Raw genomic sequence first — 17,239 nt, forward strand, 5'->3', positions numbered from 1 at the left:
TTAATTTGAGGTATACATTTAAGTTGGGCTTCTATTATGGTGTCTTTGAAAAGTGTCCATGCAGCTTGCAGGGATTTCACTCTAGTCACTGTACCTTTTAATTTCTGTTTAACTAACCCCCTCATTTTTGCATAAGTCCTCTCAGAGCCGTATACACTCAAGAGAAGTTTCACCCTAGCACTTCCCAAGGCACCAGAGGCAGGCAGGGTTGGATGTGACAATCCAATGTGTCATTGCTTATGCTCTCCAACATTATCATATGTAGTCTTGTTGCCACCAGAGCAAATAAGCTTCCTGCTGCCCCATCATCCCAGTCACTTAGACTGAGATATTTTCCAAGCCACTTCCGATTTTGGGTGCTCAATCCCCTATAATTTTTAAATGAGAATTCAGCATCCAAGTCCTTTGGGTGACTTTGAAAATCTCAGCCTTAATAGTCAAACGGATCAGATTTTCCTGAACAGGATTGCAGTGACTGTCTTTGGGGATAATTCACACCTACAAATGTCTTTTTTTACCTGGGTAGGTCTACGATGCAGGTCTGCAAAAACCAGAGAAACATCCATGGAACGATCTTTCTTCAAGGGTAATGGAAGAGTTAAATAGCAGAAAGGGTCAAAAGTCACAGAAACTTTAGAGCATTTTGGACAGACCAGGGTGGATTTGAAAAGGCCATGAAAAATATCCACGATGATAGAGTCATTTCTTAATCTATGGTTCTCCCAAGCTTCTTTCGCCACCACCTGTAGAAAGGAAATAAAATTAATTCTAACTCATACACTTCACTAGAATTGTAAATAAAGAGATATGAGAGAAAAGGAACTCTGCATAATTCTGATATTTAAAAAAAATACACACACACACACACGCCCTAAGCAAGCTGGAAATACTATCAAGGTTCCCTGAACTCAGCCCCTCTTAACCACCTACCATTCTCTCTCACTAACCAGGCCCCAGGTCTGCAAGTCTTCCCTGCTGCAGAAGGAAATAGCGAACACATAATTCTACCACTCTGTGTTAGGTCAGGCCTGTATTGCTACACATTTCCTCAGTGTTGGAGGTGAGGGTTGGAGAAAGAGGGGGCAGTGGAGGGAGCAAGCTGCTTGAAGTCCATGGCCTGATCCAAAGGTCAGTGCAATCAATGGGAGTCTTCCTATTGACATCAAGGACTTGGGATCAGGCCCCATATATTGGATGCAGCTAAAGTTTATCTCTAGGCTGTATGTGCAAAGTATGACACAGAATGGATTTCCTGTCCATAGTGGGGTATGCAAGGCTTCATGTAGTCCTTATCCAAGGAAGGTATTTGCTTTCTGTCCTGACCCAGAAGGACAGGTTGTAGTCTCCAGCTTGCAAAAGCTCTCAGCTTATAAATGTTATATAGAGTTATCTCTGGAAGAGCAGAAAACTGTGACCCAGAGCCTGAAGTTAGAAGATGATGATTCATAGACCAGACAAAAAGGGACCACTGTGATCATCTAGTCTGACCTCACATGTAACAAAGGCCATAGACTTCCCTGAATTAATTCCTGTTTGAATGAGAGCACAATCTTTTAGAAAAAATCCAATCTTGGTTTAAAAATTTCCAGTGATGGAGAACCCACCTCAACATTTGGTGAACTGTTCCAATTGTTAATTATTCTCAATAATAAAAACATATGCCTTATTTCTAATCTAAAATTGTCACACTTCAGCTTCCAGCCATTGGACCTTGCATAAGCCATGTAATATCAAATGCGTTTCCCATGTAGGTACTGTAACCCATTAACTGTCTCTTTGTTAAACTACACAGATCAAGCTTCTCAAGCATCACTATAAGATAGATTTTTCTAATCCTTTAATCCAGAGGTTCCCAAACTATGGTCTGTGGACCACTGGCGGGCCACGAGCACCATTCAGGTGGTCCATGGATAGTTCCCTCTAAGGTGCATGCCTGGGCGGCCACACACAAGAGAATGAAGGGCCACTCAGCTAATTAGTGGAGCCGCACAGGCGTGGCTCCACTAATTAGCTGCCTGGACCCTGGAGGAGACGCACATGTAAGGTGAGGTAGTGGCCTTGGGGGGAATAGGAGGTAGATGGGAGGGGGCAGTGGGGTGAGAAGAGGGAGCAGTGGGGAATTTGGGACATGTAGGGCTGTGGCAGCCAGAGAAAGAGGCGACTTTCCTCAGCTCCAGGGCTGCTGCTGCCAGGGAGAGATGGCCCTCCTTCCCAGTCTCAGCTCTATGGCTGCTGTGGCCGGGGAGAGATCCCCCTCCTTCCCAGCCCAGCTCAGTGGCTACCGCAGCAGGGGAGAGAGGGAGACACTCCCTCCTTCCCAGCCCCAGTTTAGGGACTGCCATGAACTATCATCGCATTAGAAAGGTAAGACTACTAATACTAAAATATGAGTTGTGTGCTTTTATTTGTAGAACAAAAAAACATCAATTATTAAGGGTTTTTTAATATTGCGCTTTTATCCAAAGCACTTTATAATAGTTAGCTAACGGTACAAATAATATTTGGAAAGATCATTAAGTGGTCCACTGAGACCCGCAGCAATTTTCAAGTGGTCCATGAAAAAAAAAGTTTGAGAATCACTACTGTAATCACTATCATGGCTCTTTCATAGAATCATAGAATATCAGGGTTAGAAGGGACCTCAGGCTGTCATCTAGTCCAACCCCCTGCTCAAAGCAGGACCAATCCCCAGATAGATTTTTGCCCCAGATCCCTAAATGGTCCCCTCAAGGATTGAGCTCACAACCCTGGGTTTAGCAGGCCAATCCTCAAACCACTGAGCTCTCCCTCCCCTCTTCTCTGAATCCTCTCCAATTTATCAACATCCTTCCTGAAATGTGGACACCAGAACTGGACATGATATTTCCAGTAGTAGTTGCATGAGTGTCAAATACAGAGGTAATATAATCTCTCTACTGCTACTCAATATTCCTATTTATGCATCGAAAAATTGCATTAGTCTTTTTGGCCACAGCTTTGCACTGGGTGCTCACATTCACAGCTGATTATTTACCATGATTCTTAAGTCTTTTCCCACAGTCACTGCTTCCCAAGATAAAGTCCCTCATCCTTTAAATATGGCCTGAATTCTTTGTTTTTTGATGTATGACTTAATATGTGGCTGTATTAAAATACAGATTGTTTGCTTTCACCCAGATTACTAAGAAATCCAGAACGCTCTGTATGAGTAACCTGTCCTCTTCATCATTTAACAATCTTTGTGTCATCAGCAAACTTGATCAGTGATGATTTCACATTCTCTTCTAGGGCACTGATAAAAATGTTAAATAACAGTAAGCCAAGAACCCCTCCCTGCAGGAGTCCACTAGAAACACACCCACTCCATGCTGATTCCCCATTTAGTTACATTTTGAGACCTAACAATTAGCCAGTTTTTAATGCATTTCATGCGCGTCATGTTAATTTTGTACTGCTCTAGTTTCCTAATCAAATGTCATGTGATACCAAGTAAAATGTTTTAAAGAAGTCTAAGTATATTACATTAACACTGTTACCGTCATCAAACTTGTAACCTCATTGAAAAAAAAAGATATCAAGCTAGTTTGACAAGATGTGTTTTCCCTATACACATGATGATTGACACTTATAGCACCCTCCTTTACCTCTTTATTAAAGGGAGTTCCCATATCAGCTATTACATTATCTTGTCCAGAATTGGCATCAGACTGACGGATCTATAATTACTTTGCTCATTCCATTTATTCTTTTTAACTATTAACACTTTAGCTTTCTTCCCCAGTATTCCAAGACACACTAAAAATCAACATTAATGGCCCAGAGAGCTCCTCTGTCAGCTCTTTTAAAACTCTTTGTTGCAAGTTATTTGAACTTACCAATTTAAAAATGTCTAGTTTTAGCAGCTGCTATTAAATATCTTCCTTAGATACTCTTGGAATGAAAAGTATTTTTATCAATCATCATTATCCTATGATACATCTACATCACTTGGCTTTTTCCCCAGTGAAGGGTAAGGGGGCTGAACTAAAGAAAATCTGCAGGCAGTAATCATGGAGATATCTGAACTGGCTTTCTGGACATTCTTGTCCAAGTTTCAGGATTTCTATTTGCTTGAGCCTGTGGATTGAGAGCTCTTCTTGGTTTGGCACACTTTGCCTATGGTACAGTACCATATGCACTATAACTAGGTAGCTGAGATGAGATCAGAGTTATTGCCAACAGCAGGGCTCAGGACTATAAAGGAAAGATATTGCATAAATGCTCATAGCGTCTCCTTAAGTTAAAGAAAAATGGAAGTGCTTGGATAAAAGGCAAAGGTAGGCTGGGTCCAAGGCCTCTTCTCCTTAACAGGATTCTAGGTAATTCCTTATATACACAACAAACAGCTTCATGTGGTATCTTGGAGAAAAGGTAAATTATGGCATCGTTTGTGTTGCCACATAGTCACATTCACTGCACACAGAACACAAATGTAATTTATTAAATTCTGTGCTCCAACCCCACATATGGAATGACAGTCAAGTGATAAGTTGCAGTGATATGGGATAATGCAATTTACCATTCACGTTTGAGTTTATTAGCTGCATTCTGCTCACTAATCTCCCTCTATCGAGACTTCTAGCATTCCAAATGTCAAAGCAACGCTGGGGATATAACAAGACCACTGCAATCCCAAGGTGCAAACAAACAATAACTTAAGCTCATTTGCAGCTTTAACTATCATCTTCCTGGCTTTGGATAGCAGTTTAATACAGACTATTCATGCTATTTAAATGTAGCTCAGAGCCTCCAGTGAGCATAGGTGTAATTTTATCTAAGCACTGTACCGAATCAGGCCTGCCATTGGCATCCTTGAGCTCCAAGTAGGGCTTCTTCTTCACTCGGTTCAGATCCTCGTGCAAGCCATCCAGGAGGAATGCCAGGAGCTCCTGAGAATCTTGCTGCTGGTACCCTGAGAACTGAGGGGCAAAACGGCCAACCTGGGTCTAAAATTAAAACAGAATAGGACAATCTGTTCAGATCAGCATCATGCATGTATTTGTAAAAATGAAATAAAGAAATTCGTATCCTGATTTCTGCAGAATTCTGCAGCAAGAAGCTGCTGTAGAGTTTATTGCTAGCTACAATGAAGCTGAAGGCAACATAACAAGGATGTCAGTACAGATTTTCTGATCTATTTTAAAGTTAGAGCATCAGATAGAGCAGCGTTTCCCAAAGGATGGTGGGCGCCCTTCCTCCCACATGACATGAAGCATTAGCCGGGTTGTGCGGCGCAGATAGGCCTCAACTGTTATCCAGTCTCAGCTTTCACTAAAAATTATTAAGAGTGAAATTCTGGCCCCGTTGAAGTCAGTGGCACAACTCCCAGTGACTTCAATAGAGCCAGGACTCTACTCTAAGTCTCTAGCTGTTTTAATTTCAAACAAACTTTGAAAACTGACTAGAGTATAACCAAAGGTAACAATAACAGCCTAGATTTGACAGTGACTGACTCATAGTTGTTACTGCTAAGTAACATTGAAAAGTGATGTTCTATTTCAAATTTATGGTAATTATGAAAAAGACTAAATATCCACTATTGAATCCACATAACTGCTTAACGTAAAAATTTAACACTTTCAAAAACTACACACACAAAGACTTCATTTGGGGACAGTTAAGGACACTTCAGGATATGTCTCACACCAAGCCAAAATCTTAGAAGTTAAGGGAAAAGTTTCCTGCATTCCTTGCCACTTTCACATCACCCACAACACTGTCAATAACTGACTCCACCATTCCATTTCCACCTTCAACAGCAACTCACCCCAAATTCAAGCTCATACTTTAAGGCAAAGCCTTTACAGCAACTTCTGACATTATTTCAACATATTGGCTTAGTTGAAAGTGACACATTCCATACATTTGAGAAGTTATTCTACTTTAACACTGTTCAGATTTTTTGGGTGCCTTAAATGCGTTTTCCTACTTTGACATCTGTGGATTTATTTTTACGCTCAACCTTAACTTCGTTTATAATGTTTGTTTCTGAGGTAACTGCAACATTATTCTAATGTTTGCAGTTTTGGTGGAGCAGTGGTGGTCCCAGGATATGAAACAGACAAGGAGGGTGAGGTAATATATTTTATTTCCCCTCTATTCCGCACGGGTGAGGTCACATCTGGAGTATTGAATCCAGTTCTGGGCACCCCACTACAGAAAGGATGTGGACAAATTGGAGAGAGTCCAGCAGAGGGCAACGAAAATTATCAGGGGGCTGGGGCAGATGACTTACGAAGAGAGGCTGAGGGAATGGGGCTTGTTTAGTCTGCAGAAGAATGAGGGGGGATTTGATAGCAGCCTTCAACTACCTGAAGGGGGGTTCCAAAGAGGATGGAGCTCGGCTGTTCTCAGTGGTGGCAGATAACAGAACAAGGAGCAATAGTCTCAAGTTGTAGTGGGGGAGGTCTAGGTTGGATATTAGAAAACACTGTTGTAACGGGTTCGGTCACAGAGATCCCCTTGAGACTGTCACCTGATGCGCTAAAATTACTTCTGAGCCTGTTTTTCCTGCCAGCTTGGGACTCCAGAACCCTGACTTGTTGACCCAGACAAGCTAGCCTGCTGCAACAGAGACCCAGGTCTGGTCCAAGCCCCCAAAGCTGCAGACTTTAACCAAAAACTGTTCAGCAGGTTTCCTATCTCCAGCACCCAGACACCCAGCGCCCAATGAGATTCAAATCCCAAATAAATCTGTTTTACTCTGTATAAAGCTTCTACAGGGTAAGCTCATAAATTGTCCGCCCTCTATAACACTGATAGAGAGATATGCACAGCTGTTTGCTCCCCCAGGTATTAATCACTTACTCTGGATTAATTAATAAGTAAAAGTGATTTTATTAAGTATAAAAAGTAGGATTTAAGTAGCTCCAAGTAATAACAGACAGAACAAAGTAAGTTACCAAGCAAAATAAAACACGCAAGTCTAACCCTAATACATTAAGAAGCTGAATACAGGTAAATCTCACCCTCAGAGATGTTCCAATAAGCTTCTTTCACGGACTAGACTCCTTCCTTGTCTGGGACCAGTCCTTTACGCTGGTACACTCCTTTTGAGTTCCAGGTCAGGTGGTAATTAGGGTATTTCTCATGACTGTCAGCCCCCTTCCCTTTGTTCTCTTCCACCCCCTTTTATAGCTTTGGCACAAGGCAGGAATCCCCACCCTCCTCCTAAAGCACCAGGTTTAAGATGGATTGCAATATCCTGTGACATAGTCACATGTCCTGTGAGACATCATTCTTCACTCTTCCAGGGCTGGCCTGCAGGTACCCAGAGAAGTTTGCAGGTAAACAGAGCTATTTACAACCAATTGTCCTAGTCCATGGAAGCCATCAAAATTCCAAGCCACTATTAGTGGCCTACACTTCGCATAATTACTATAGGACTTCAGAGTAATACTTCATATTTCTAGCTTCAGATACAAGAATGATACATTCATACAAATAGGTTGAACACTCAGTAGATTATAAGCTTTGTAATGTTACCCTACAAGAGACCTTTTGCATAAAGCATATTGCAGTTACATTATATTCACACTCAAACATATTTCCATAAACATATGGTGTGCAACATCACAACTATTTCACTAGGAGGGTGGTGAAGCACTGGAATGGGTTACCTAGGGAGGCAGTGGAATCTCCATCCTTAGAGGTTTTTAAGGCCCAGCTTGACAAAGCCCTGGCTGGGATGATTTAGTTGGGGTTGGTCCTGCTTTGAGCAGGGGTGGACTAGATGACCTCCTGAGGTCTCTTTCAATCCTAATCTTCTATGATTCTATAATATCTTTATTGGACCAACGTCTGTTGGTGAAAGAGATAAGCTAGTTAGTTCAATAAAAGACATTGCCTCACCCACCTTGTCTTTCTCACATCCTTCTAATGTTATTTTACCTTTTGTATGCCAAATGAAAAAACTTTTTTGCCTGAGAACATTTTAAAACACCAATCCTACAATATTCTTTCATGAAGCATAGGACAATCAATGGTTATTAGCCAGGATGGGCAGCGATGGTGTCCCTAGCCTCTGTTTGCCAGAAGCTGGGAATTGGCAACAGGGGATGGACCACTTGATGATTATCTGTTCTGTTCATTCCCTCCAAAACACCTGGCACTGGCTACTGTCGGAAGACAGCATACTGGGCTAGACAGACCTTTGGTCTCACCCAGTATGACCATTCCTATGTTACGTTCCTATGTCCATATCACACTATGTTCCTTTGTATGTTTTAAAATTCTGTTTTTAAATTATTCAACCTGTTCATCTAGCACTGAAGAAAGGCTCACTGGTTTGCAATTCCCAGGACCTTCCTTAAACCCATCAAAAAAAGACAGGTCCAACATGTGATACCGTCCAGCACTCTTGTATAATGGCTTATTTAAATGAGAATGTCTGTATTTTTGTTCACAGTTCAGCTATTTTATTGTCAAGTTCAAAATCTTTGGCTATAGCATGCTGGGTAGGTTCCTATGTGCTTTAACAATTTGTTCCAGCACCCCTCTGAAGACGAGTGTGCCTCATTTTTAAAGATCTGGAACAGCACTCGGGCAATTTTTCATTATAGCTTTTGTGACAGCAAAACTTGCGGAAAGACATTACAACTTTCATTCTAACCCTGCTTTCACTACCATCCCTCCCTGAAAAATGTGTCTACTTACTTTGAACACACGAGGTGCCACGTGAGAGTGTCTCCCAGACCACATCTGCTTAATAAGCTCTGCATATGCTTCTGCAATTTCTCCTCTCATCCCCAGAGGATTGTCATGATTTATTTCAGCCTCATATCTATCTTCCAGGAAATACTCAGTCAGAGGTGGGGTGTTACTCAAACACTGAAATGAAAAAAAAAAAATTTACAAAGCTCATGTCATTGTCTAGGACAGCAAATTTCTATGAGAAGGAAGTAATGCAACAGTCCGACTTTCACATCAGTACGTATGTGAAATGACAAAACCTTTATAAAAGCTCATGTGAAAGTGGACAGAACGAAGTATTTAAAAGGAACAATGCAAGTTCTGAGTCTACAGCTCTCTCACAATTTAGTAACACAGAAAGCCTCTTATTGAGATACAATGCAAGCAATGCAACTCAGACAACAAAGGCCATATAAAAGAGTTCACAATATTCCGACTTCTCTTCCAAGGGTAAAAAGCGTAAATACACCTCTACCCTGATATTACGCTTTACTCAGGAGCCAAAAAATCTTACCGCATTATAGCTGAAACCGCATTATATCAAACTTGCTTTGATCTGCCAGAGTGCACAGCCCCGCCCCCCTAGAGCCCTGCTTTTACCATGTTATATCCAAATTCATGTTATATCAGGTCGCGTTATATCAGGGTAGAGGTGTATCAGCACTTTGCTAAGGCTATTGCTGAAGCAGAGATGCCCCTTTAATGCACAGCTTCTATTCATGTCACTTACAGTTTAATGAAGAGTTACTTTCTGATCTACAATTTCTCCACCTTGTCTCCAATCCCAGCACTAAACACATAGCACTCGGCGTGGCTAACAGCAGTAGTGAAGCTAGCCTCTGCTTAGACAGCATACCTAGCTGTTTTCAGGAGTGTGTCTGTTAAACGTTTTCCACCCCACTGAACTCCTGCAGACTGAAATGAGGCCTAAAAGATATTATATAATTGTAACTGTCCACAGTGGAATCCATGCATCCGACGAAGTGGGTATTCACCCATGAAAGCTCATGCTCCAATACATCTGTTAGTCTATAAGGTGCCACAGAACTCTTTGCTGCTTTTACAGATCCAGACTAACACGGCTACCCCTCTGATACTTGACACAGTGGAATGGAGAATATGAAAAAGGGAGCACTCTATCCCATGTGACACCTTTCTCCCCACTCTATCTATACAATTTTCCTCATTTGTACTGAGATTAAAGATGCATGAGTAGCCGACATCTGTAACACAGTAGAACATCTCTAACCTACACGAACGGGGGAACTCTTGTGTAAAGTACCAGAGGTGGGAGCAATACAGTGATGCTGTGGTCCCCGGAAACCAACATGGCAGGGAGGGGTGTGTACCAACTCCTGGACCTTCCTCACTCAATGAATCTGAAGATTACCCATGTACAGTTGGTCTTCCCTCCTCCTAGGTGCTCCTTCTCCCTGGTGCTGAGATACTTTCTGTAATCCACTGACTCTAAGAATCAGCACTGAGCAGGGTAGGGAGGCTTTTAGGAAGCTACCTTCCTGCTCTCCTCGACTCTGCCATCTGCGTGTGCCTGGCATAGAGTCCAGGTACAGCGAGGGAATGCAATTGCTGAACACGGGAAAATCACATGTACATTTTACCCAACGAGATGGAAATATTGTCAAAAAAAGAAAATTGACAGTGTTTAAAAACAAAAAATACCTTATCTTGAATCTCTGCCCCCATCACCTCTTACCTGTATGCAACCTATTTAGGCTAGACCAGAGGTAGGCAATCTATGGCATGCGTGACAAAGATGGCACACGAGCTGATTTTCAGTGGCACTCACACTGCCCAGGTCGTGGCCACTGGTCCAGGAGGCTCTGCATTTTAATTTAATTTTAAATGAAGCTTCTTAAACATTTAAAAAACCTTATTTACTCTACATACAACAATAGTTTAGTTCTATATTACAGACTTATAGAAAGAGACCTTCTAAAAACGTTAAAATGTATTACTGGCACAAAACCTTAAACGAGAGTGAATAAATAAAGACTCGGCACAGCACTTCTGAAAGGTTGCTGACTCCCGGGCTAGACGCTCTTCAGGACAGCTAGTGGTCTTCTAACAAGCCTATAAAGTGCCTAACACACTGAGGTGCTATATGAGAGCATGAGACAGGTGTGTAATGAATCTATGGGATAAGGCGTGAAGTGGATTCTTTTCAGCCCTTTACCTGTAATGCAGAGTTCATGAAGCAGGTGTTTCCCAAGTTACTGAGCCCACAGATGCCAGGCTGTGACTGGGAAGGGGACTCCCTGCAGCTGTAGGAGTTGTAGGAGAAACCAGAGACTCTGGAAGAAGAAAACAACAATTTTTTATCTAGACCACACCAGTCCACATTTCACCCATCACAGCAATGTTTACGATTTGCATCAAATGCTAATCCTTCTTACTGGTGCTTCTTCATATATTTCTGCTCCTCTATATTTGTTAGTTTTGACATCTCATTTAACTCTGATTACTGGCAGGTCTGATGTTTACTGTAACAATGTATCTTCTGTATCTATTCAGGCTGCTTTTCTTTGACCATTTACCTCTAGTACTTCATGACAATATTTTCCTCAAGTGTATGGTGCCTACAATCCTTTATCACATTATACAGACATATGCAGGTGAGCTACTACTTTGCAAAAGTTGATGAAAGTTTTATGGTCTCTGCCTTGTGAAGTGGCTATCACAGCCAAAGAATGGGACACAAAACATCTGAAAGGGAGAATAGGTGTTGGAGTAAGTGCTAGTTTTTCATGCAGTTGGGCTAGAGTGGGGCAAGTGTTACTTTCAACAACAGCTTGAAAATATAAGTAGCCAGGGGTAACAGGGAGGACACATAAAGGTAGTCAGAGGAAGGAGAGGGGGAAAGAAAAGCATTCCTGCTCTTACCCCCTGCCAAGGCTGGAGCTGGTCAGTCCATAGGAGTGATTGCTATCACCATTTGCAATGGCAGAAGAGACAGACATTGAGGAATAAGAATTTACTGATGATGCTGAAGTACTAGTAAAATTTCTGCTAGTTGCAGTGCTTGATCTGGGAGAAAGGAAAGAAGCAGAAACAATGCCACCAGTTTTTGCAAACCCCAGACTCTGGCACTCTGAAATAAAGGTAATTTCTGATTGAGAATTTACAATCTTAACCTGTTAGTATCTGCATTTCCAAAACAATACACTGGAACACAGGGTCAATCTAGGACATCACAAGTGAGAGGCAGAAACAATAAGCCAATCATACGCAAGAAGAGGCCCAGATGGCATAAGCACAGGAAGTTTGGACTGAGTGGGTAGCAGGCTCTAAACAGCCTGGTGCACTAAGAAATTAAACCCTCTAAAAATAATAAAACCTTTTCCCTAAATAAACAACAGATTACCAAACAATACACCTCTCTTTAAAACCCACTAACTATGCATGTAAGAAACCAACCGCAGACTAAGAAAGGCGGTCACTACCTAACTTGGGCCAAGTACAGCATGTAAAACTACATGCTTTGTGGCTAAGTGGTGTATGCAGGAACCCAACACAAGCAGTTTGTAGCACTCAGAGCCCAGCTGCACCATCTTGAGGTTAGAGCGGGTGAACTGGAGGAACACAGAACTGCTTATATGGGGTAGTCAGTAGGCAGACGGTAAGCCAAATATGGACCACCAGATGCTTTTGAATGGACAAAGACATCCTTTTATTAACTTATGATGATCATTATTGTTCTTGTTTTTGTATTATTTTCTCGGAGTCTAGACCTGAATCAAAAAATATGGACCTTGACAAAAAATAATTTATTACCAGGGTGGATAAAAATCAATGATTTAAAAAAAAAAATCAATCAAAGATAATTTTATTAAGATACATTATAGCTCAAAGATATCTTCAATTATGGAATAGGAATTATAAAATTCTACATTCTATAGTATGAGACAATTATCCATGTAATTTTTAGGAAAAATTTGTAAAATGCTTCCGAGAGTTTCATGGATTAGGACCATCTTATGGGTCCAGGGGCTTCTGTATAGATTATTAGGTTAATCTTTTCTATTAGCCCAGTGGGACCCAGTGCTCAGTCTAGACAATACCCATCAGAGAGCTTAGTTTTGCAAGTTCGTCAAACTGTGGATTTGTGTCTCAAGAGTACAATCTTGTTAACAGCAAATTGTTTATAAATAAATAAATAAATAGGTAGAACATACAGAATCCTCAACCCTACTGTCCCTCTGCAAATCTGCAAATACCTCTCTCTACAAAAGTGCAACGTTCAAAAAGTTCAGTGAACAGAAAGATTGTTGGGATTGAATAGATCTAGACAAGGAGAAGAAGTCTGGAGATAATTGGTGAGAAGGGGGGGGGACAGGCAGGCAAGAAACAAAAGTGAAGCAGCATATTCCAGATAGTCTGGAGGTCTTCTGAAAGTAGCCGCCTTCATTGATTTGAGTTCTACCACACCATGTTCTATCAGCAGAAGGGAAAACCTATAATGGCAGCAGGCTGTAACAGAGACCCAGTTGGGCATATTTTAATGAAGTTCCTCTACCTGTGAGTAAGACAGGCATGCGTGCTAAAATACAAAAGTGCAACAAAGAAATGCAAGGCCTGCTTGCCCAATGAAAACAGCATTAGGAGAAATGTTCCGCTTCTCAGGAGGAAGCTGCACTGAAGATTATGTAAGGAACATTCTAAATATGCAGGGATCTTCAGGTTATAACTTTATTTCATACTTCTTGTCTTTCTTAAGGAACTCTGTCTTCCTCTGGACTACCTCTTGAATTCTCATGTTTGAGCAAAAAATATAGTTGTTAACTTCTATGGTACTATCATTTTAGATGCAGTTGTGAATAAAAAATAAATAGCTGAACATACGGCAAGATCTTCCTTTTACCAATTTCACTTACGAAAAGTGAGCAGTATGGTAATAATATAACTGCATTGACTTATTTGGTTTAGGAGACAACCATGCTCAACATGGATTCCTGAAAGACTACCACACTTCAAGACACCATCATTTTCCTATAGTTTTCAGAGTTATCTGCCATGATAGTGGGTTTCAGTAAATCATGTAATGTCACAGAGCCACGGTAAGATTAACCTGTAGCAAAAAGAAAAAAAAAAAATCCACCATCCAGAAACAACTGTAGATAAATTTGTGATAAGAACCAGCAGATTACAAAAAGAGGTACCATATATACTAGTTCATAAGTCCAATATTTTTGGTAAAAAAGTGACACATCAAAGAGCGGGGGTTGCCTTATAAACGGGTCTACACCAAAATTTGATGATTTTAAACTCTATGGAATCACTGAATATCTAATACATTGTTGTTTTGTCTACCTGGAGCATTTGCAGGCAAGGAGCCCCTCAGCTCCCTGTGGCTGCGGTTCGCTGTTCCCAGCCAATGGGAGCTGCAGAAAGTTGTGTTATTTTTAAAAGAAAAACCTTGCCTAAAACCATGAAATTTCCTGCTGGCGTCATCGTACATGCACACAAAAAGGGATGGATGGATGGATGTAAGTGCAATTACTGAATGGCTGAGAAAAGTGTGGAATAAGAGACCAGGAGCACTTTTCAAGAAACCTGCTATGCTTGTTTGGGACATGTTCAGGGCACACAAGACGGATGAGGTGAAAAATGTGGCCAAAAATATGGAAACTACTTTGGCTGTAATACCTGGAGGCTTAACTTCAGTTCTACAACCGCTTGATGTCTGCCTGAACAAACCCTTTCAGGACAGGCTATGCAAAATATGGTCTGAATGGATGTGCTCAGGCATGGCAAAGTTGACAAAAGGCAGGAATCTTATGAAGCCCAAAATCAATCTGGTCACCCAGTGGACCAAGGACATGTGGGTGTCCATTCCCTCGGACAGAAAAATCATTTAGGAAATGCTGTATGAGCAATGTACTCAACGGGTCAGACAATGATGCCATATTTTATGATGAGACAACAGAGGTTGATGATGAGAAGAAATCTGAGTCTGAAGACAACACTGCCGACATCTACGACGACAATGCAGGTGCAGCTGTCACTGAAGCCGAGTTTAATGAATTGTTTGGTGAATCAGACACTGATTCAGACTTTGAAGGATTTTAAGACTTTTTGAAGTCTCATATTGTTCTAAGTTACTTGTTTTAAATATCCATTTACTGACTTTAAATAGACTAATTTTGAAGGTGAATACATATTTGTTCAGTTATTATAACAACAACAGATTTTAAGTTAGATTACATTAAAATAATTCTAGCAAAATTTCTAAGTGTTTCTTGTGATAACAGCTCTTGTGGCCACTTCCTGCACCTCCCATTGGATGAGAATGGCAAACCGTGGACCAAGGGAGCAGAGGGGCTCCGTACCTGTGAACGCTTCAAGAAAACAAAACGTCCACGCCTGCTAGCGGCTTACCCTAACGGCCAGGACCCACCGTGTGCAGCCTCTGAAATACAGAGTCGGCTTATGAAAGGGTCATACAGTTTTTGCTATTTTTAGCAAACCATCTTGGGGGGGTCAGCTTATAAACGAACAGGCTAATGAACAAGTATATATAGAAATTAATGAAAAAATTGCCTCGTTTGTTTACGCAACGAACTCTCTTTTCCGTACGATTGAGAACCCACACTTCATTAACATGGTTCAGTCATTAAGACCAAGATACAGTCCAACCAACGGAGCAAATGTTGCAGGGAAATTGCTGAATAAAGTGTATGAAAAAGAAATTGAGCAGTGTGCAACAGGTCTAGAGGGTAAAATTGTTAACCTGAGTCTTGATGGGTGGAGCAATATCCACAATGATCCTGTTGTATGTGCTTGTGTGACAACAGAAGAATGGAATGTCTTCCTTACAAAAACAATTGATACATCAGAAAATGCACACACACCAGAATACTTCCAAGATGCAGCAGTAAAAGCTATAACAAACTGTGGGAAACAATTCAAATGCCTAACTCTTCCACAAGACATGCGATGGAACTCAGTAATGGACTGTTTAGGCCAATTCTTGATATAGAGGTCAAATCTGATGACAGTTTGTGAACAAAATCATGAAAAAATAGATGGCACTGTCACAGCCAAAGTTCTCAACAGAAATGTTGAACACATGCTGAGTACCCTAAAACCTATTTCTGTAGCCTTGAACAAAATGCAGGGAAATAGCTGTTTTATTCCTGATGCTGTTGAAATTTGGAAGGAACTGAGTGAGATCTTAAAAAGGAAAAATAGGCAATGACAGAGTTAAATTACAAGCAGTAATAAAACAAATGAGACAAGCACTATGGCCAGCTCATTTTCTTGTAAATATTCTCAATACTCGGTACTGGGGTCAAACCCTATCTGCTAAAGAAGAGGAGTTGGCTATGACATGGACATCCAGCAATCGTCCCTCCATAATGCCAACTATAATAAACTTCAGAGCTAAGGGTGAATCATTCAAGATATATGTTTGCTGATGATGTTTTAAACAAAGTCACACCAGTGAACTGGCGGAAGTCACTTAAGCACTTGGATTCAGAGACTGTTGAAGTGATAATCTCACTTTTAACAGCAGTAGCTTCTTCTGCCGGTGTAGAAAGAATATTTTCCTCCTTTAGACTAATTCATTCCAAATTGAGAAATCGTTTGGCATCTGAAAAAGCAGGAAAGCTTGTTTTGTTTTCCATATTATGAAGAAACAGAAAAATGAAGGTGAAGATGACTGAGTTAGCCACAGAAGCCAATATTTTAAGTTTCTCATGTTGACCTGGTGACAGTCAACTTAATTTTTGTGGGTGTTTTTTTTTTTTTTTTTCCCTATCCAAAGTTCCCATTCCTAAGAACTTAACCCTCCTCTCTACAGCCATCGTGCTCATCCAATGCATTAGACTCGAATCTCTGTCCTGCCTAAACTGGCCTGAGCGTGACTGACATTTCTGAGAAGCTACATAGAAGGTCCTGATTTCAGTCTCTTCCCTAGCAGGCCTAAATTTGGTCCAGGACATTCTCCTACTTTCCCTATTCATATGGTACTACTGACAGAACCTGGCTCCTCCCGACACTACAATAAGTTATGTCTAATGCCTCAAGAGATCCACAACTTGCACCAGGCAGGCAAAGTTCACAATACAGGTTCATCCTGCTCATAACAACCCAGCTATCTATGTTTCTAATTGATACAACTTCTCATTAAGAACACTGTACTTTCCTAGCAATCTAGAGTTCCCTCCCTCCGGAGAAGTACTCAGGCCGAGAGCAATCCAGCACCATTGGAAGAATCCTACATATGGAAGTTTCCCTTTCACATTGATGCTCTGCTCCCTTGGCCTTCTCCTCACAACAGAACAAGAAGGCTGTTCTGAGCGAGGTGGACAATTCTAACAGTGTCCCAAAGCTCATCCACATACTCTTGCTCTACTAGCTCTCCAGTTCCACCACCTGGCTCGAACGTAGTGGTCTCTGAGGCGCAGGACTCTGCCCGAATGCACCTAACCGCCAACCGCCACAAGGCGGTAATCAATACTATGCTACAACTCAGTAATAACTGAAAGCCCCTCTGCTGCTGGGCTCG

At 41.3% G+C, this 17,239-nt stretch overlaps 1 protein-coding gene across 7 annotated transcripts in view; it reads right to left on the minus strand.

Moving 5' to 3' along the window:
- The window catches only part of USP4 (ubiquitin specific peptidase 4), a 143,721-nt gene that overhangs the window by 59,652 nt on the left and 66,830 nt on the right, over positions 1 to 17,239 (minus strand). For 5 of the 7 annotated variants that reach the window (XM_032765780.2, XM_032765781.2, XM_032765783.2 and 2 more), the window contains exons 7-11: positions 11,611 to 11,754; positions 10,904 to 11,021; positions 8,674 to 8,847; positions 4,806 to 4,964; positions 519 to 743 (exon numbers count right to left, since the gene is read on the minus strand). In XM_032765780.2, the coding sequence (XP_032621671.1) occupies positions 519 to 743; positions 4,806 to 4,964; positions 8,674 to 8,847; positions 10,904 to 11,021; positions 11,611 to 11,754 (820 nt within the window). The remainder of the gene's footprint in view (positions 1 to 518; positions 744 to 4,805; positions 4,965 to 8,673; positions 8,848 to 10,903; positions 11,022 to 11,610; positions 11,755 to 17,239) is intronic. The other 2 variants (XM_032765782.2, XM_075072957.1) reach the window with 1 other exon arrangement.

This window comes from Chelonoidis abingdonii, chromosome 16 (assembly GCF_003597395.2).
Source record: "Chelonoidis abingdonii isolate Lonesome George chromosome 16, CheloAbing_2.0, whole genome shotgun sequence".
Classification (NCBI taxonomy): Eukaryota; Metazoa; Chordata; order Testudines; family Testudinidae; genus Chelonoidis; species Chelonoidis abingdonii.